General features: G+C 39.3%; 1 protein-coding gene and 1 long non-coding RNA gene across 2 annotated transcripts in view; one reads left to right on the top strand and one right to left on the bottom strand.

The window, feature by feature from the left end:
- The window catches only part of LOC310748501 (extracellular calcium-sensing receptor-like), a gene marked incomplete at both ends in the record, with an annotated part of 49,584 nt that extends 29,139 nt beyond the window's left edge, over window positions 1–20,445 (bottom strand). The window contains 4 exons of the mRNA XM_083584331.1: window positions 14,467–14,593; window positions 15,455–15,682; window positions 18,757–19,048; window positions 20,291–20,445. Of these exons, the coding sequence (XP_083440457.1) occupies window positions 14,467–14,593; window positions 15,455–15,682; window positions 18,757–19,048; window positions 20,291–20,445 (802 nt within the window). The remainder of the gene's footprint in view (window positions 1–14,466; window positions 14,594–15,454; window positions 15,683–18,756; window positions 19,049–20,290) is intronic.
- LOC310747215 lies at window positions 4,454–5,457 on the top strand. Its single transcript, XR_014540907.1, has 3 exons — window positions 4,454–4,586; window positions 5,120–5,183; window positions 5,412–5,457. It is a non-coding gene; the product is annotated as an uncharacterized lncRNA (long non-coding RNA).
- Window positions 20,446–21,844: the final 1,399 nt, after the last annotated feature.

Below are 21,844 nucleotides of genomic sequence, written 5' to 3'. Positions count from 1 at the left end.
AAGGAGTTAAGAACTACACAACTTTTAGAATACATCTGATTGCTGCCCTGTATTGGGAAGTTTTTAATGCTTGTTGTTTTTATTATGATTTGAGATATGCTGTAAGCTGTCCAGAGTGGTTGGGAAAACCCAGCAAGATGGGTGGGGTATAAATAAAATAATGGTGGTGGTGGTGGTGGTGGTGATAAGGCTTTAGACCAGTTCAAGGTTACTTTTAAACTTCTTTTTTGGAATAAACATTTGTAATTGGGTTGATATAGATCATGAAACCTTTTGGAATTACAGATGCAGAGAAATGTGAGACCCAACTATTTTCTTCTTGGTTCTGGGGCCTATACGTTGAGTACAGATCACCTTTGGAACTACCATGTAGCACTTTCTTAGAGCTGTGGGGCCCCAAGAAGGGGCGGGTCAAGAAGGCCTCCCTCTCCCCTTTGGTGTGGGTCTGATGGAAGTAGGTGAAGTTAAATCCAACCCCTTCTAGGTGGCAGTGTGGGCTTTGCCAGAATTGTTAACAGCTGAGTTTGAGCAAAATCACACTGAAGAGAATTAGTACCATTTAAATAAACACACTTCACTTGTGTCACACCTCTTTATTTCATGGTTATTGTCACAATAGTATAGTTTCCCTCATCTTGATGGTACATCTGGATTTTGCCACAAATTGATCACGTAGAGAAATAAGAGCTGCCAAGTCATGTGGCAAAACTGGAGTTGGAAAGTCACCTTTCTTTCAAGATTTGCTGCTTTGAGTCACAATACAAAATAGACTCACTTTGACTTTCCTGCTGATGTTTTCACATACCATGGAACACTTCAAGCTAATTGCCACTTTTTGTCCCACAAAAGGGCAGAGGCAGTGCATAGGGCATCGTAGGCAGATTTGAGAATAAACACAGAACTCAACATGATGCAATAAAAGAAATAAACACCAACCCTCATTGGAACTAAAACTTTTCAAAAGTTATTAAGTCACCATACAATTATCCAAATCACTATAATTTGCCCACCTTGTCAGAACACCAGAGGCATAAGAAAACTGTCAATAAACAGCCATGAAAGGGATTATAATGATTAATCTCTGTATCATGAGGAGATAGGGATAGTATCTAGAGGTAGCCATGGCTCCCTATTTTCTTTCTCCCATTTAGTATTTTCATCATATTATTGGTCTGCCTTGAAATCTGAGTGTTGAGCATTGGAAATCTCACCTTGCATCCAAAGCATGTGTTTATACTGCTTTGATTTTTAAATAAGGTGTGCCAATCTCTTTTGTTGTGCTCTATTGACAGAGCCAGGTATCATGCCATCTAGTTTGCTTAAGTCATTCTGCAGGGACTGATAGGCAAAGAGCATCCAAGATTGCAGAGAAGCTTGCCTACAAGGATGCTGTGGTCATTCACTTTGCTTTTTCTGCTGCCTCCTGTTGTGTGCAAAGCAGCTATGAGGTGCCCTGAGACTGATACATTTCCTGTTCCACATGAATGGTACCAGTCAGGTGGTCTCATCATTGGTGGGATAGCTTCTCAGTTCTATTATTCCATCATTGAAGAACGCTTCATTGAAAATCCTTCACAGAATCTGTTTGATAATAATCCACAGTAAGAGACTCTCCCTCCTCCTTCATTTTTTGGATTAGTCCTTCCAGTGTTTGTTTGTTTGTTTGTTTAGTATTGTGTATTCTCCTAAAATGACTGGCAGTAAATAATTGCTTTGCTCTCTGTGATAATAGGGTTACTGCTGTGCATGTTCTTGGGGCACCTAATCTGAAAGTGTCCAATCTTCCTAGAAAAGATGCCATGAATCAGACACTGTTTTGAGTCTCCTTTGTGAAATATTGACCTCATGGTTTGAGAATTGCTTTGTGACATATAAACCTGTTTCAATATATTTCATTCATCTATGAAGTGACACCTGGCACTGGCTGATAAGTGAAATCTAGAAATTTTAACAAAATATAGTGTGTGTTGGGAGTCTGTTAAACTGATTGTAGCAACAGTAAGTTGATGGGAGATTAATTCCTTTCCCAAGCCTTGGGTGATTAAAAAAAAGGTATGAGCTTTGCTCTTGTTAGCATGAGGTATAAATAATAAATCATCAAAAAATACTATTAGAGCATGCTAATTGCAATTATTTACATGCACTAATATGGATGTTTTCTTCATTCTAATATGCAAAATTCCTATTTTTTGTTTGAATTAAAATAATTCAATGACATGAACTTGCATTCCAAAACTTTTGTCTTTCCAATTCCTTGAACTCCAAATGCAAGCTTCAAAAATGATTGAACCCCGTGGAGATTTTATGGCTTAAGAACACAGTCATTAAATTAGTGAAATAAAGATCAATATGCTCTGTATGCATTACTGACCATGGTAAAGTGATAGAGAAGTGAAGTAAAGGAGTTAGTTTATTCTTCTGTGAAATTTAGAATTGAATATATTTGATAGTGGTGATGGAAAGAACCTTAAAATTGTGATGAAGAAAAAACATTTCACCCTATTTTTCTATACCTGTCTTACATAGAAGAGGTGACTTCTGGTATATTAGAAGTGAATGATTGCACCTAAACTAAGTCTGCAATCTTATACAAAAATACTTGGAAATTATCCCCACTTAACTCATTTGCACTTGCATTTGAGTAGAACTGTGCTAGGTTGGTTCTGATTAGTTCTTTTTAAAAACAATGTCGCTTTTAAAGTAATCATTAACTTGTCTTATTTTAACTTGTTTATTAAACTGATAATTATTTTTAAAGCAAATGCATAGTGCAGTCCTATAAATGAATACCAGAAACTGTCTTGTATAAGGATGGTAGTGACTGTAACTAATTCAATGAAATATTGTTGCTTTCCTGGTCTAGATGCATAGAATAATCAGCTTCATGTCCATTTGGAGTAGAAAGAGAAACAGTTGGATGTTGTTGCAGTCATTTGGGGGGGGGGGGAGGTGGATATTAAAAACCAAACAAGAGCTAACTAAAAGGTGGTAAAAGAAATATAGAAATGGCATGATGAGTAATACATTTTATTAGGGCTGAAGAGTTTGATATTTATTATTTTAAGACCACCATAAAAGATAAGAAGGTTATCATTGAATATGTATAAGTTTGAGACAGAACGGCAATTTGTTTTGTCTACTTGCTGCATTATAGAATTCTCCTCTGAAATTTGAAATTCTCCTCATTTGCAGCATGATAACAAAATTCTACCAGCACATCCTGGCCTTGGCATTTGCTGTAAAAGTGATAAATGAGAATCCCAACCTCTTGCCCAATGTCACACTGGGGTTCCACATCTATGACAGCTATTATGATGCAAGGCTGACCTATCGTAACACCATGGACCTGCTCTTTAAAATGCATAGATTTGCTCCCAACTATAAATGTGACTCGCAGAAAAACCTCATCGCCATAATCGGAGGACTTAGCTCTGACACCTCCTTCCATACGGCTGATACCTTAAGCCTCTACAAGATTCCACAGGTAGGTTTTATGAGTAAAAGGTAAAGGTAAAGGTACCCCTGACTGTTAGGTCCAGTTGCAGACCTCTCTGGGGTTGCACACTCATCTCACTCCATAGGCCAAGGGAGCCGGTGTTTGTCTGCAGACAGCTTCAGGGTCATGTGGCCAGCATGACTTTGCCGCTTCTGGAGAACCAGAGAAGTGCAAGGAAACACTGTTTACCTTCCCACTGGAGCGGTACCTATTTATCTACTTACAGTTCGAGGTGCTTTCAAACTGCTAGGTGGGCAGAAGCTGGGACCGAACAGCAGGAGCTCAGCCTGTTGCGGGGATTCAAACTACCAACCTTCTGATTGGCAAACCCTAGGCTCTGTGGTTTAGACCACAGCGCCACCTGTGTCCAGGTTCTGATTAGTTCTTAGGTTTTATGAGTAGGGTCATAAATTTTTGTTCCACAAATCACACACTTCTCTTATCATTCTGAAAGCAATTTTGAGATTCAGACGGTGAATATGACTGATGCTGAAGTATTACAAGCTGGAATGTCTGTCAAAAATGTAGATTACTCCTGACCAGTAGAGATTGCTACACCAGTGAAAGTCTGAGGCAAACAGGCAGCAGGTAGCACCTTGGACACTTCCAATTCCACCAACCTGTTCTACACAACAACTGCAAGAAAATTTGTCTTTGCAAGGAGCCAGGTTGACCTAAAGACTTACAAAGCTGACCATAGGCTCTGCCTCCTTGGAGGACCTGGGTAACTGATTACCCAGGAGGACCTAATTTATTTTGCACTATTGGACATTTGCAGGGCTAGAGAGGTTCTGTATAATACTGATAATGTCTGTTCTTTTCCTGTTAGCTCGCATATGGCTCATTCCCCCAAGAGGAGAGTGATAAAGATAACTACCTTTCCCTTTACCGCATGGTGCCCAATGAAGCCCATCAGTATATGGCGATTATCAGCTTGCTCCAGCATTTTGGATGGATATGGATTGGACTCTTTGTTACAGATGATGATGGAGGAGAAAATTTCCTGCAGACCCTAGAGCCCATGCTTTACCAGCATGGGATCTGTTCAGCCTTCACACAAAAAATGGAAAAAATAGCTCGTTTTGATATGGTTGGTGAAATTTTTGATATGCTTGATAGGTATTACGTGGGTGTCACAAATGATAAAGCCAATGCATTCATTGTCTATGGAGATTCTCTGACATTGAGCTGGCTGAGATCCGTTATGTATCTACGAGATCCTGAAAATAAGGAAAGCGCATCATTTAGAAAGGTGTGGATCATGACAACACAGATTGATTTCATATTATTGAGTTTTCAAAAGTCTTGGGATCTTGAGCTCTTTGAAGGTGCCATTTCCTTCACCATACACTCCAAAAAGCTTCTCAAGTTCAATGAATTTCTTCAGATCATAAAACCTTACTGGAATTCAGGTGATGGTTTTCTCAAGGACTTCTGGGAGCAAGCATTTGACTGTCCATTTCCAGATCTGCTCATGCAAGATACTGAAACATGTACAGGGGAGGAGAAGTTAGAGTGTCTTCCTGGGCATGTGTTTGAAATGGACATGACTGGCCACAGCTACAGTATCCACAACGCTGTCTATGTTGTCGCTCATGCTTTGCATGCTATTTATTCATACAGATCAAAGCAAAGAGCAATGGTTGGAGGCAAAAGGTTTGAACTTCAAGATCTGCAGCCCTGGCAGGTAACCTGCTGCAAAAAAAATATTATTTCAGTCAGTGAATTTCTCTTTGGCAAGACATCACGTGATAACATTTTGTGATTGTGATTATTTCCTATACATTTTGTATGTACAGAATTTTTGCCTTCTGTTGCTTTGTCATAACCTTTCCATAAATTTAGCCCATTGTTGATATTTGGCCTTCATTCTAGATATATATATTCCTTCTTTTCCCTTTTCTGTTTGAATCAGCTGCACCATTTTCTGCAAGGCATTTCATTCAACAACTCAGCAGGTGAAACAATGTCCTTTAATGATAAAAGGGAACTGAGAGGTGGATTTGACATCACAAACATGATCACATTCCCAAACAAGTCCTTCCTTCAAATGAAAGTTGGACGAGTTGATCCTGATACTCTTGAAGGAGAAGCATTTGTCATTCATGAAGATATGCTTGTATGGCACAGAGGTTTTAATCAGGTCTGCAGTTTACGAATCCTTCTGTTCCTCACTGGTCTTATGACGTTTTCTTTAGGTGTTGGAAATTCCATTTTGTTTAAAACTGTTGTTTCTATCTGATATGGCCAAGGAAAAATGTGGCTGCCTAGCACATTAAAAATTGATAACAGGGAAAAAAACATTACATTTTTGTATAACTATATCTTCCATCTACATAAAGCAAAGCCTTGGCATACATACATGAAATTACTACATAGGCGCCCATTCGGTAACCTCTTTTCTTATTGCATGGAGACAATAACTCAGTAATAGAACACGTACTGCATGCAAAAGTTCCCAGGTTCAATCCATTGCATCTCCAGGCAGGGTTAAAATGAAGTCCTGTTGAGCTGTTTTTCAATTGTTTTCCAGCATTTTGCAGAAGAAACAGCCCTTGAACTGTATGGTTGACCTGACAAACTTAGTGCCCTACTGGTCACCCCTCTCCATTAATGCAAAACCTTGGCACAGGTTTGGTTTGAATTGAAGAATATTGGAATGGGGGTGACCAGCATTGCACCTTGTTGGAGAAGTTTGACAATATTTTGGGACACTTCAAAATTTGGGGATGTCGCTGCAAAATGATTGCAAAGTTTGTCATAGGTTTGGAGGGAATCCCAAATAACGTGATTCATAGTTAACACAACTGCATAATGCAGCTCTTTTATATTAAACCTTTATTTGCTGAGTAGTGAATTTCATAAATACAAGTCAAATAAACAATGAGTTTTTCCGATCTTCTGAACGGCTTTCCTGCTGTGGATAGGTGATTCCCCTTTCTCTGTGTAATGACCACTGTCACCCTGGCAATCAGAAGAAGAAAAAAGAAGGAGAAAAGTTTTGCTGCTATGGTTGTGCTCCTTGTTCAGAAGGGGAAATTTCAAGCCAGGATGGTAAGTCATGCAGCGCTCATATTTTTCTTCCTCTAAGGACAGTAGCAAGGCTAGATGGTAGCATTTCAGGGGGTTATTTTAGAGCAAAAAGCAAGAAAGGAGCAACATGATAAAAATGATTAAAATTCTTCAATGCATGGGAAAATACGATAAACAGAAAACTAGAGCTCGTGGGCATCTTTGGAAATTGAGTGCTGGATGATTCAGAACAGGCAAAAGAAAATTAACTGCTTCATGAAGTTCGTGATTTAACCATGGAATTCATTCCTACAAGATGCAGTTGGAAGCAATCACTTGAAAGCCTTAAAAGGAGGATAAGACAAAGTCATGGAGGACAAGGCTATCAATGGCTATGACCTCTGATGGCTTTGCTCTGCCTCCATCATCAGAGACTGAAATCTTCAAAATACCAGTTGCTGGAAAGTGTGGGCATTGGGGGAGACTTCTGTTTCACTCAGGTCCTGCTTTCAGGCTTCCCATAAGCATCTGGTTGGCCACTGTGAAATTAGGAATCTAAATAAGATCGGTCCTGATGTCCTGATGTAGCAGGCACTTATGTTCGTATGTGAAACAGAAAGGCAGTTAGAAGGATTTCAACACAGATATTATAAACTTAGCACACAAATTATTTTAATAAGCCTAAAAAAATACACTGAGTTTAAAACACTCATATATGAACACTGAGAAACATGGAACCAATAGGTTTCATTTCATGCCAGCAAAGAAGCAATATGGAAGATAAAATACTGTTGAAAAGTACGATAGCTTTCAGAATAAGTGAGATCAAAGCATTTATATTGGAGAACTAAAATACATGCATTTCAATTCACTAAAATACATGCATTTCAATGCATTTCATGTCAGTGAAGCAGTCACATAGCAGACAAAGTGCTGTTCAATCAGTATTTAAATTTGACCTTGTTTATTTTTCAGATATGAATGACTGCTTCAGATGCCCCAAAACTCAGTATCCTAACAAGAACAAAACTGCCTGCATTGAAAAAACGATGACCTTTCTTTCTTATGAAGAACCTTTAGGGATTAGTTTAGCATCGGTTGCCCTTTCTTTCTTCTTCATCACAGCTTTGGTGCTAGGAACATTCATTAAGTACAGAGACACTCCCATAGTTAAAGCCAACAACCGGGACCTCACCTACTCTCTCCTTGTCTCTCTTCTGCTCTGCTTCCTCTCTTCCTTGTTATTCCTGGGTGAACCTAGCAAAGTCTCCTGCCTCCTCCGGCAACCAACTTTTGGCATTATCTTCTCTGTAGCCGTTTCTTGTGTGTTGGCCAAAACTACCACTGTAGTTGTAGCTTTCATGGCCACTAAGCCAGGGTCTAGCATAAGGAAGTGGGTAGGGAAAAGACTGGCCTACTCAGTTGTGCTTCCCTGTTCTCTTATTCAATCAACTATCTGTACTGTGTGGTTGATGACATGTCCCCCATTCCCTGATCTGGACATGCACTCTTTAGCAGAAGAAATCATTGTGCAATGTAATGAAGGCTCAGTCACCATGTTTTATTGTGTCCTGGGCTACATGGGCATCTTGGCCATTGCCAGCTTCGTTGCCGCCTTTGCAGCCCGCAAGTTACCTGACAGTTTTAATGAAGCCAAGTTCATTACCTTCAGCATGTTGCTCTTTTGCAGTGTTTGGCTGTCTTTTTTTCCAGCCTACCTGAGCACAAGTGGAAAGGGCATGGTGGCTGTGGAGATCTTCTCCATCTTGGCCTCCAGTGCTGGGTTATTGGGCTGCATCTTTGCCCCTAAATGCTACATCATTATTCTGAGGCCAGAACTGAACAACAGGGAGCAACTTATAAGAAAAAAGAATTAAACAGGTTTTTCTCCCTTCGCTCTGGTAAATTTTAAATATGTGATAGTTAAGAGTTGAAGACCAAATTCTCTCTCTCTGTATATATACCAGTAGCAAACGTACCTGAGATCACTTTTTTGCCATTTGTTTATTTATATTTTCTGTACACAGGTCCCACTATCCAAATGCCTTTTATATGAAAAATCTCTTATTCTAACATGAGTAATTAGTGCCCAAACCTTGTTATATGCACCACAGGCTCAGATATCCCAAAGGTTGGACGTGTGTTTAGAACTGTAAAGAAACAAGGTGATCTTCCTTCCATGTTTGCCTTTTGGAAGGCTTCAGAGTGTTTTCATGGGGTTTTCACACTTTGAGGGTCAACATTTTGAGGTGTAGAACACATTAGAATGTTCTCATAGGTATTAATGGGAACTGTTGGCTCCTTAGGGAAACACTCACCCAAAAAACGATTTTCTGAGAATGTATTTTGTTCAAATAGTGAGATCTGTAAGTAGACAACTATAACAGCTTAGGAGTGTCAGATATCACAGCTATACCTGAGTTCCCTGTGGAACACCCTCCCTTCAGCTGTAAAGGAGTTAAGGATTACACAACTTTTAGAATACATCTGAATGCGGCCCTGTATCAGGAGGTGTTTTGTTTTGTTTTTAAATTGAATTTTATTGAATACAAAAAAAGAATATCAAATAAGAAAGGAAATACAGAACAGATTTCATACATATACACATAAACATAATTATTTATACATCTATAAAGCAATATTCAGAAAGAAAGAGGAGGAGGGGAAAAAGAATAAACGAAGAAAGAAAAAAGGAGTAAAAGAATAAAGAAGAAGGAAAGATTTGAAATAGAAATTTAGAAAATAGAAAAGTGTTTGCCATAAACAACAGTTCTAGGGAGGTTTTTAATGCTTGGTGTTTTTATTATAATTTTAGATACCCTGTAAGCTGTCCAGAGTGGTTGGGGAAACCCAGCAAGATGGGTGGGGCATAAATAAAATAAAATAAAATAAAATAATGATGATGGTGATGGTGATGGTGATGGTGATGGTGATGGTGATGGTGATGGTGATGATGGTGGTGATAAGGCTTTAGACTAGTTCAAGGTTCTTCTAAACTTCCTTTTTTGGAATAAACATTTGTAATTGTAATTATATAGATGATGAAACCTTTTATAATTACAGATGCCACATAATTTTCTTCTTGGTGTGTTTTTTATTATGGACTTAGTACATCACATAGCTGTATCCTATATTTCTTTATTGCCATTTGTGACAGCTTATTATCCCCCGTTTTCTTTTAAAACTAATTTCCTCTTCTTCTTTCTCTATGTAACCTGTGTCTAGTTACTAAAATTTAATAAAATATTTTTGGGAAAAACACACACACTGGAATATGAATAATTTATTTAAATTAAACACTAGTCATGTCCCTAAATTTATTCAGGAGTGCAGCTGGGATGGGGTGTGGTTTGTCCCCTACTATATATATATATATATATATACACACACAATCCATTATGGTTGTGCTTCAGACTAGAGTTCCAATCCCCATGCCGTCATGAAGCTCACTCTATATCAGAGCTTTCCAAACTTTTCATATTGGTGACACACTTTTTAAACATGCATCATTTTTTGACATAACAATTCCATTTTACTTGCAAACCAGAGGTTAAACTAACCCCTTTCCAGCCCAGGGTGGGTGGGTGGGTGGGAGTGTTGGAACCGTTTGTGTGACACACCTGCACACTGCAGCCAAATTACTAACCTGTCATGACACAAAGTTTAGAAAGCCCTGTTCTATGTCCTTGGGCTAGCTGCTTTCTCTCTCTCAGCCTACCCTACCTCATCGGGTTGTTGTAAACATGTGGATAGGAAGAACCATGTACATCAGCTTGCTCAGAGTATGGTGCTGATAACGCCAAGGTTACAGATCGGATCCCTGTAAGGGACAGATGCATATTCCTTCATTTCAGTGGTTTGACTAGATGGTTCTCAGGGTCCCTTCCAACTCTGTGATTCTGTGAGACTCTCTCTCTCTCTCTATATATATATATATATAATCGGTTTGATTTGTATCAATATATTTTTAATGCAATTTTATTGGACTGCATACCATGGTTCAGGGCCAACAGGATTCAAGTATCATTAATGAGTAATGTCAAGGAAGCTATAAGCAGCAAGAAAGCTTCCTTCAGAGAAAGCCTTTTCCAAATAAGAAAGGTGAAAGGAAACATATCCTGTAAAAGAAGTGCAAGCACAATTCAAAGAGGATTTTGCTAAATAAATACAACAATAAAATATTATTTCAATGCATAAGAAACAGATGACCACTTGGAAGGCAGTTAGGCCTTCCTTTCTTTTCCTTTTAGTAGCTTTTTTAATTAATAATTTTATTTTGATTTTGACAAAGTAGTAATAATAAATAAATAAGATTGAATATGTGCACCCCAGACCATTGTAACAATCCAACCTCGCAAAATTTCAACACCTCTCGCGATGGTTCGACCCCTTTCCATTTTAATAGTACAAATTCTACAAACGCCTTCCATATCTCCTCAAAATCATTTCTCCTTCATATCCCCCGTCTTATCTTAATAGCACAAGTTAATTTATCATTAATAGCTATACCCCACACCTCTTTGTACAATTCTTCCATTTTATATTCACCTTGCCCCTTCCACTTCCTACCTATAATAACTTGTGCAGCTGTCAATAAATATGTGAGCAAGTCCTTCATAGTCTGTGTACCTTCCACCCCAACATATAATTGATAGTAATGCTACCTCTGGACTTTCAGTCAGCTTTAACTCCAGTTAACTCTTTAAACACCCTTTGCCAAAGTTAAGCCTTTCAATAACAATGAAGTGAAGGGAGGAAAAAGAGACTGTAGAAAAACTGAATGAATTTTTTCCATATGTTGTCACCACAGGAGAAGATTTAGGACAGGTCCTTTTGCCTGAAGTAACTTTCTCAGGAATGGAATGTGAGGAACTGAGGCAAAGGTGGTGACAAAAGGTAAACGTCTAGGACTTAATCAGTAGTGGATGGCATAGAGGGGCAGGAACACTCACCTTTCCTCTCATGCAAATTGGCTCATGAGTCCCTAAATTAGAAGGAAAATATTTTCCTTATACCTGTTCCAAAAGTAAAGCCTTTTGAATAAGAACAGGGAAGGAGGGGAAATCCTACATGTACTGTGTCTCAGCTCAATTAAATGAGCCGTCAAAAGGCATTGGTGTTTTGAAACCTTGTGTCTTATGCCTGTTCTCTGCTACACATGTTTGTAGCTCTCCTCAGCATCATTTTGTTGAGTTGAATTTGATCTTTTATCTTCATATTGTTCTGTTGTTTAACAGCCATGCCATTCTATCCCATATTATGCTGCAATGAAGCTGGCTTTTCTGCAATAGAACAGTGCAGCTGGCTCCCTGGCTCACTTAAATGTGCAGAATCCAACACATGGGGCAGCCCTAGTGACAGTTATGTGGTGCAGGCTATTGGTGCAGTAGCAGAGGTGAAATGTTAGGAGCATCAGAAACTTTCTGGAGAGATTAGTAAAGAATTTTAGATAAAATTCTGTGATTAATATAATAGCCATATCATTCTATGCTAAGCCCTTACTTTTCAAAAATAAAATATAATAGCAGAAAAATGCACATAGCAGAAAAATGCACAGATTATTTTCTTCTTCTTAGTAGTTGTTGTTTGTTGTTCAGCTCAGGTTTCAGCAGAAGGATATAGCATTTAGGGGCAAAAATGCAACCCAGCAGCCCAGCACTTGAGGCCAAGATGGAGAAGATTTCCACAGCCACCATGTCTTTTCCACTTGTGCTCAGGTAGGCTGGAACAAAAGACAGCCAAACACTGCAAAAGAGCAACATGCTAAATGCAATAAACTTGGCTTCGTTAAAGCTGTCAGGTAATTCACGGGCTACAAACGACACAATGATACTTGCAATGGCCAAAAAGCCTATGTAACCCAAGACTAAGTAAAACATGAAAAGTGACGCTTCATTGCATTTTACAATTAATACTTTCGCTACCGATTGCATGTCTAAATCAGCAAAGGGGGGAGAGGTTGCCAGCCACACCATGCAAATATTTGCTTGGATAAGAGTGCAGAGGAAGACAATGGAGTTGCCCAATCTTTTCCCCACCCACTTCATCATGTTGGATCCTGGTTTGAAAGCTACAACCACTGTGATGGTTTTGGCCAAGATGCACGAAATAGCTGCTGAGAAGATAATGCCAGATGTTGGTTGTCGGAGGAGGCAGGTCACTTTATTGGGTTTGCCCAGGAAAAGCAACGAAGAGAGGAAGCAGAGAAGGAGGCAGATGAGAAGGGTGTAAGTGAGATCCCTGTTGTTGGCTTTTACAATGGGGGTATTATGATACCTCAGAAAGGTTCCTAGCACCAAAACTGTGATAAAGGCAGAAGAAACAGCCGTTGAGGCTAAACTGATCCCCAATGGTTCTTCAAAAGAAAGAAAGTGTATTGTTCTTGGGATGCATCTATCTCTGCTCATAATTGGATATTGATCATCAGGGCATCTGAAACAATATTCTGTATCTGAAAAGTAGGAATAGGTTGAACTTCAGTGACTTATGAACAATTATGTGCCTCCCTATGGAAGTGATTGCTCGTGTTCCAAGCAAACCAGTCATCCTAAGAAAATAGGAACACGGGAATCTTCTTTACAGAAAGCCAGTACCAAGCGGATTACAATGTACATACACACATAACACCATAAGGGAATAAAAAAGGGCTAATCATATAATACGTTAATATATTGCCTAACATACCACTTATGAAAAAACAAAAACAACACACCCAGCATATAAATGATAACAAACAATATTAACTATACCCAAATGATAAGCAAAGAATACTCCTGTTCATGGATTAGCAGATAAACAACTATCCCCCCCCCTTAAACTCTCACGCCACCCAAACGTCTGGTGTCAGGCCAGCAAATCAGGTCAGTGGGTCCAGGGATGGTCTAGCATCTCTTCTCTCCCTGCAGGGGGAAGCAGTAGCAAGGCAAAGCAGGAAGGTGGTAGTTTTCCCTGCTTTGCAATTGGTCCAGCTTACTTCTCCTCTCCTACTGTCACATATTTATCATTTGCTACAATTATTCTTGTAAAAATAACACAAAAGCATCAGCAATGTTTATCTTCTGAATTAATCAGAATTGTGTTTGAACCACTTTAACTATATTTGTTCCTATGATATTTTGAAGTATATATGTACAAGTAACTCATTCTGAAGTGAATGGGGCTTTATTTAGGACTGCAGCTTTATTCGTCCTTAAAGACTTCCTTGAGAATTGCATTCATTGCATTTATTTAATTCCAGTTATGAATCACTTCCCATAAAATACCTCAAAGGAATTTAACAATAAATGCACTAACAATAAATATAATTATAACAATTTAATACAGTCAAACCTCGGTTCCCGAACAGCTCTGTTTTGGAACGTTTCGGCTCCTGAAAACCCAGAATAAATGCTCTGGTTTTTGAATGTTTTTTGGAAGCTGAATATCCGACGCGGCTTCTGCTTGAGTGCAGGAAGCTCTTGCAGCCAATTGGAAGCCGCACCTCATTGTCAAACATTTCAGAAGCCGAACGGGCTTTTGGAAAGGATTATGTTCGACAACTGAGATTTAACAGTACATGAAAATAATTAGATCAGTTTCACACATTTAAAAAAATCAGATCCTGTACAGATACAGAACAGATTCCCCCCCACACACCCAAATTCCAACTGAAAAGCTTAATGAAAAATACAGCTCTTCAATCAGCACCAAAAAGGCAGTATCTATGGTGATTGTAATGTACCAAAGGTTTGGGGCCACCATACTTAAAACCAATTCCTATACTGTATAGAATGGACCTTCTGATGACAGTAGTTTCAGGAGGACCTGGAAGATATTGGAAGACAGTAGAGAAATATATTGATATTCTAAGCAGTGAGGTGTGGTTAAATGCACACCATAGTAATATGATTATTGTAAATAGGTATAATATACATATTAACCCTGCATGGTGAAATTGGAAGGAGGACTCTATCACCTACCAGTTTGGTTTGAAATCTTCCCTTCTGGACATGGAACACAATCATAGCAGCAAAATTTTTCCCATTCCTTCCTCTTCTTTTGTTGACCAGGGAGACAGCATTCATTGCATACGGAAAGGGGATTTGTCTATCCATTAAAAGGAAAAGTTCATGGAAGAGTAAATATTATTTTTTAAAACCAAAAACAAAACCCACAACTGATTTTCCAACATTTATTTATTCCTTGCATTTATTACCCCCCCCCCCCCGTTCTGCAAGGAGCTCATGTGGTTATTTCCGTCTTCAACAACCCTGTGAGGTAGGCTAGGCTAAGAAGCAATGTATAAAAACATATTCAAAGGTAGGTTCTCCCCTTCCTTTAGCCAAGAAACCTTCGCCCAACTATCCAGCTCCATGCTTCCTTTCTCCCAGACTGTCCATCCACTTACTGGCTTCATCCCAGAGTATTTGCCTCATTATATGTTGGCATAAAAAGAGTAGGAATCTATGTACCAGACCATGTCATATCCTGATAAGAACTCTGACCCAGCTGAATTTACTTTCTGCTGGGTCAGGTGTGTAGGAGAATGGTGAATGGATCTGTGTCACCTAGTCCAGACACTTACCATTGGTCCCTCAACCTTCACATAAAGGTTTTCTTTCTTTCTAATCCTACTTGTTTGGAGATGGAAGAGATTAGACCTAAGAACTTCTCAATGCAATCCATGTGGTTTGCAACTAAGCTAGGGGCCCTGTCCAACAAAAAATGAGATCACTGACTGGTGGCTGTTTTTATCAGTTTCCCACAAAGCCATGTTTTTATAAGCGGTTTATACTTAATGCTATTCAGGTCTCACTTCTACAGAAACCTGTGGAAGTTTTGTCAGTTCAATGCTTCATCTACATTTGAATGTGCTTGGTAGCCATATTCAAATTATAACCCTATCCAATAGGGCATGACCCATCTGAAGAACATAGGGACCCCAAAAGAATACTGCAGAATCCATACCTGATTAAAACTTGCATGCCACACAATTAGATCTTCATTAAGGATGAATGCTTTTCCTTCAGATGCCTCAAGATCCACCCTTCCAATTTTCACCCGAAAGACAGACTTGTTTGGGAATGTGACCATGTTCACAATGTCAAATCCATTCCCTGCTTTCATTTTGTCATGGAAGAAGATTGAGTCCCCAGCACAGTTGTTAAACGAGACAGCTTGAAGAAATGGATGGAGCTATTGGAAAGACAAAAAGACACCAAGATGTAGCAACATAGTGGAAATTAAATGGAAGAGCCATGTATGCTGCGATATAAATGCTGAGGGTGGATCTGGTAGTTTGTTGGTGTTTTGTGCCTCAAAGCAAACTGATTTCTGCTCAAACTAAAACCAAGCTAGCACAAGAATCCTGGTTCCCAATTTGGGAACCTTGTTTCCCAAATGGCTTAGTTGCCCAACAAATCGGCTCCCAAGCAGTGCAAACCCGGAAGTAAGTGTTCCAGTTTGCAGACATTTTTCGGAAGCCGAACATCTGATGCGGTTTCTGCTTGAGTGCAGGAAGCTCCTGCAGCCAATCAGAAGCTGCACCTTGGTTTTTGAATGGTTTTGGGAGTCAAACAGACTCCAGGAATGGATTGCGTTCAAGAACCAAGGTACCACTGTAGTCATTTTGGAATCATGAAGAATTGTGGAGCAAAATATAGAAATGAATCCAAAATTGGCACTCATTTTTTATATACAGTGGTACCTCGGGTTACATACGCTTCAGGTTGCATACGCTTCAGGTTACAGACTCCACTAACCCAGAAATAATACCTCGGGTTAAGTACTTTGCTTCAGGATAAGAACAGAAATCGTGCAGTAGTGGCGCAGCGGCAGCAGGAGGCCCCATTAGCTAAAGTGGTGCTTCAGGTTAAGAACAGTTTCAGGTTAAGAGCAGTTTCAGGTTAAGAACAGACCTCCAGAACGAATTAAGTACTTAACCCGAGGTACCACTGTATTACTTTTAACAAAGTTAATTTGCTAAATAACACAAATAACAAAGATATAATATGCTCTTTGATAACAGGGACAAGAAGAAATTCCTGTTTAGAAAAGCTCCCCTAAAACTTTAAGAGAGTTTCATACAAAAAGGATCAAATTTGGAAAGGGAGCTAATTTGAGACAATATATGGAGAGAGAAAGGGACGCAGGTGGCGCTGTGGGTTAAACCACAAAGCCTAGGGCTTGCCGATCAGAAGGTCAGCGGTTCGAATCCCCGCGACAGGGTGAGCTCCCATTGCTCAGTCCCAGCTCCTGCCAACCTAGCACTTTGAAAGCACGTCAAAGTGCAAGTAGATAAATAGGTACCGCTCTGGTGGGAAGGTAAACGGCGTTTCCGTGCGCTGCTCTGGTTCGCCAGAAGCGGCTTAGTCATGCTGGCCACATGACCCAGAAGTTGTACGCCAGCTCCCTCGGCCAATAAAGCGAGATGAGTGCCACAACCCCAGAGTCGGTCACGACTGGACCTAATGGTCAGGGGTCCCTTTAACCTTTACCTTATGGAGAGAGAAAATATACAAACAGAATTAGAATATGAAAGTTCTGTTCATTCTAAATGTCCAAGAGGAAAATGTGAACCCAGTAAAATCCTCCAGGTAATAAAATGTACCATACCACTTCAGCATCTATTTGTGAGTGTGAATCTTTTAACAGTATCACCTACTCATCAGCTAACTGACCCAAGAAGAATTTCTTTTCAAGATATTACCTGCCAAGGCTGCAGACTTTGAAGTTCAGATCTTTTGCTGCCAATCTCTGCTCTGCGCTTGGATCTAAGTGAGTAAATAGCATGCAAGGCATGAGCCACAGCAAAGACAGCATTGTAGATACTGTAGCTGTGGCCAGTCATGCCCATTTCAAACTGAGGCCAAGGAAGGGTCTCCAGCCTCTCCTCCCCTGTACATGTTTCATTCACCTCCATTGACACTCCAGGTTTTGGAAATATGCAGTCAAATGCTTGCTCCCAAAAGTTCTTGACAAAGCCATTTCCCTGGTCCCAGTAAGGTTTCCTGCTCTGAAGAAATTCCTTGAATCCTGGGATATCTTCCGAATGAATTGTGAAAGAAATGGCACCTTGGAAAGGCTGAAGATCCCAGTTCCTTTGCAAGCTTGATAACGTTAAATCAATTTGGGTTGTCATGATCCACACCTTCCCAGGATCTCGTGCAAATAAAAGAAATCTCACCCACATAACTGTTAAAACATCTCCGTAGAGAATAAATGTATTGGCTTTAACATCTGTACAGCTTGCATAAAAGCTTTTCAGCATAGCATACAGGTCACCCCATTTATCAATACGAGGAAGTTGTGGAACTCTTTGTGTGAATGCTGAGCAAATTCTGTTTTGAGAAAGCAAAGGCTCAAGGGTCTGTAAAAAATATTCTCCACGGTCATTATTCACAGCAAAAAGCCCAATCCACGTCCATCCAAAATGCTTAAGCAAGAGAATAATCCCCTTATACTGATGGGTTTCATTGGGGACCATATGGTAAAAGGAAGTGGCCTTATTACTAGTGCTTTTCTCTGGGGGAAACGAGCCATATGTGAACTGAAAGGAAATTTAGAGTTATTATATAGATAAGTTTCAAAATATGAAGCCATTGGGTAAAGTCATTACGATATTTGGATGAAAGTGTCATCAATGTTGTCAGGATTAAGTATCAGAAATTTAAATGTGTGCTTTCCCTCAAAATACATATAGAAAATTTATATTCTTTTTCACATGCTACTATGTAGATGGATATTTTAATATGGTTAAACTACATCACAGCAGCATCACAACATTCAGAGAAGTGCAAAATGCAGTGGATATCTAAGTTCTGATCAGCACATTAGCTTTGAAAGGTGTTATCCAGGCCATATTTTTTCTGTTATTTACGGTGACAGTATTCCTTGAGCTTTCCTTTGTATAGCACATTTGTGCACTGATTTTCTTTAAAGTATCTAGGAGGTTACCGGAACAAAAATAACCAAGGTTAGCTTTAGCTGGTGCTAAAGAATTCACATTGTTACTCATGACACTTATGCTGAGCTTCTACTGACAGAAACTGAAAACTCAAGACACTGTAACTGATGTTTCAGAGATAATTCATCTGGAGAAAGAACTGGCTAAACCACTGTTTACAAATTTGGAAACCATCCACCAACAGAACCAATAACATTGTTCGGTTTGAGCCACAATCATAACCTCTTGCTAAAGCTCAAAATCACATCCAGAATATCAAGAAAAGGGTGTAATTTGTGAAAATGCCCCTGTTCGTAGATCCTACCTGAGGAATCTTGTAAAGAATTATGACATCCCTCATATGAGAAGAAGTATCTGAGCCAAGCCCCCCAATGATGGCTATGAGGTTTTTCTGGGAATCACATTTGTAGTTGGGGACAAAACTACAGGATTTGAAGAGCAGATCCAGAGTGGCCCGATAAGTCATCCTTGTATCATAATAGCTGTCGTAGATATGAAATCCAAGAGTGGCATTGGGCAAGATTTGGGGATTCTCATTTATCTCTTTCACAGCAAACGCCAAAGCAAGGACATGCTGGTAGAATTTTGTCGCCAGACTGCAGGATGAAGGGAATTAATTTACAATTTCAAACGAGAATTCTGTGGTGCATGAAACCGACATGCCACTACAATGGTTATTTCTTTCCCTAACTGACTGAGTTTACTGGGAAATCCTGTGGTTTATAATAAATATTTCTGGCTAATAGACACTATACTTATCATTACAGATATATATTATGCATTTTATGTATGCTATGAGGGCATTTGGGATCTGTATAGTGCTTCGACACCACTACAGCCACACTTGCATAACTTTTTCAACTCACTTTGGGGGGGACAAAATACACAAATACCTGATACTACTACAGGTACTACAAAATACCTGTTCCGCATTTGTAAGAACTCAGCCATTTAGTGTGGCTGCACCTTCACTTCAGAACTTGCTGCCTATTGAGATCAAGCAAGCAACTTTATTTTACCTTTTCCAAAGCCGGCTAAAAGCATTCTTATTTAGGCATGCCTACTCAGATGCTTAGAAAACTGAGGGTTTTTTTCTGTTTTAGTGTTTTAACTCTTGTATGTTTTAAAGCAGTATTGTAATTTTTTTCTTGATGTTATTGCCTTATCTTTTTGTAAAGTGCTTTGAGGTTTTCTGCCATCAAGCCGTGTATAAATTTTATTGAATAAATAATAAAGTGTGCTTTGGCCCATGAAAATTTATCCCACACTAATTTCTTATATGTGGATCCACACTAAAGCTGAAATCATAGCCCAATTTACCTGAGTGTAACCTCCTGAAATTGAATAGGACTTACTTCTCATTAGACATGGTTAGAAATGTACTGCTGGATTGTAATTCTACATTAATCTATCAGCAAGCAAGACCCATTCAACTTTCTGAATAGATATGTATAGGACTGTACTGTGTCAATATTAATTTCTAATGGTGACAGTGAGAAAAGTGAATTCTGATTTTGAAATGCTAAACTGTTGCCTTATAAGCCTCTTAAGATTTCAGTGATAAGTGGAGCCTGAGACTAGGGTTCTGGAAGAGAGAAATTGCACTTAAAGAGATTGTTATAAATGTTGCATGGTTTGTGGAAAAGGAGAGTTGGATTCAACATGAATAAAATGTTTCTGAATACACATAACTTTATTGAGCTGTTGCAAGCTTAGGGCAATGCAAAAGTCTCAAACGAGGAGGAGGAGGAATTCCCTACAGAGGACCAATATCTTTTCTGTCAATTGTGCATTAAAAAAAAAAGCCCAGAAGATGGAGAGGGAGAAAGGGTCCTTACATCGGAAACTCAAACAGATTCTGCGATGGGTTTTCCTTGAAGAAAGCTTCAAAGAAAATGTAAAAGATATGACCAGCAATGCCACCAATCAGGAGGTGACCTGGCTGGTACCACTCCTGTGGAACAGCGATGGGATCATTTATAGGGCACTTCATGGTATCTACTTTGTGCACAACAGGAATAAAAAGAAATAACAACACCAATAACCACAACATCTGGCCAATCTTTTTCTGTAACTGCAGACTGTTTTGTGTCCAACCACAGCAGAATGCAGACTTGAAATGTACCGGTCCTACTTTTCCATAGAAGGATTAGAAATTCAGACATTTAGTAATTGTGATGGCCAACCCTCTGATTCTGACAAAGCGCATGAAAACAACTTGGAATTTCAGAAATGAAATTGACAGATCCCTGCCTGCCTCTTGCCTCTGTTCCCAGCTCTCCGTGGCACAGGAGTTTTAAACCATTTTTGGATTTTATTATCATCTGTTCTCTTGTGCCTTCCGGAAAGCATGTGCAGCTTTTATTATGGGAACAAATTATAGATATTTGGATCATTGTAGGGAGAGATAATTACTTCTTCAGAGTTTTGGCCCTGAGTAGCACCTTTGGTAATGAACAATTCTTTTCTCTGTCCCATTCCCAGATCTGACCAGATCCTCTGCTCCTCAGTGCCAGATGGTTTAGAGTTTTCCATCGTGAGCAGCAGCAGAGTGGAACAAGAGTTAAGTCATTGTCTTTGGACACACGAAACATCCCAGCTAAAAACTAATAATCAAAGCTATTATCAAACTCAAGTATTATCAAGGGAATTCATGCCTACAATTTCTCTGTGCAACAACACATTTTCAGCTAAAAAAAAACAACAGGTGTGGAATAAGGGAAAGGAGCAGTGATTCTTGATTTAATCTTAGTGCCAAGAATCTGGTGTAAAATGGAGTATCTACTGTATTATTTATTTTGTTTCTAGCTTGCTCCTTTTATTTACTTAGCCATGCTGAAAAGTCTTTTGTATAGGATGTCATATAAATAATTCAAATAAATGCTTTTTTGTAGAAATTACCATGAGGGTATCAATTTGATGTGTGTGGGAAATTGCCTGGAAATACGCATAAATTCATCATATTTAATTTCAAAATAAGGGAATAATGTGTCACCCTCCCCCTTGCCTTCTCCACTACTCCTGCAGCATCCTGACCTAGAGTTCAGCAGCGTCACTGTAGCAAGGAGGGCAATGCTGCAATGGCAGCCAATCAGATATGCCACTACTTTGGCTCATAGCTCAAGAGACAAAAGAATAAAAGAAAATGCACAGGGGTAACCCTGTATTGAACCACTAGGCAACACCCACCCACACCCCAATGAATCAATAACATGGCTGTAGATCAAGAAGTGACAGAGGTCTGTTCAACCTGGCGTGTCTCCATGCCAAGACAAAACTGTGGTGGGTTCTCATCCATGAGATGTTGTTTACATATCACACGGCTTTGACATGTGCTCATATTTTCAGCATGTTAACATAATGCCTCGGTTAAATTTATGCTGGTTTGGTCA

Source organism: Podarcis filfolensis, assembly GCF_964270895.1.
Source record: "Podarcis filfolensis genome assembly, chromosome: 13".
NCBI lineage: Eukaryota > Metazoa > Chordata > Lepidosauria > Squamata > Lacertidae > Podarcis > Podarcis filfolensis.
The sequence above is the reverse complement of the archived record's forward strand: the minus strand, read 5'-3'. Positions and strand labels throughout refer to the sequence as shown.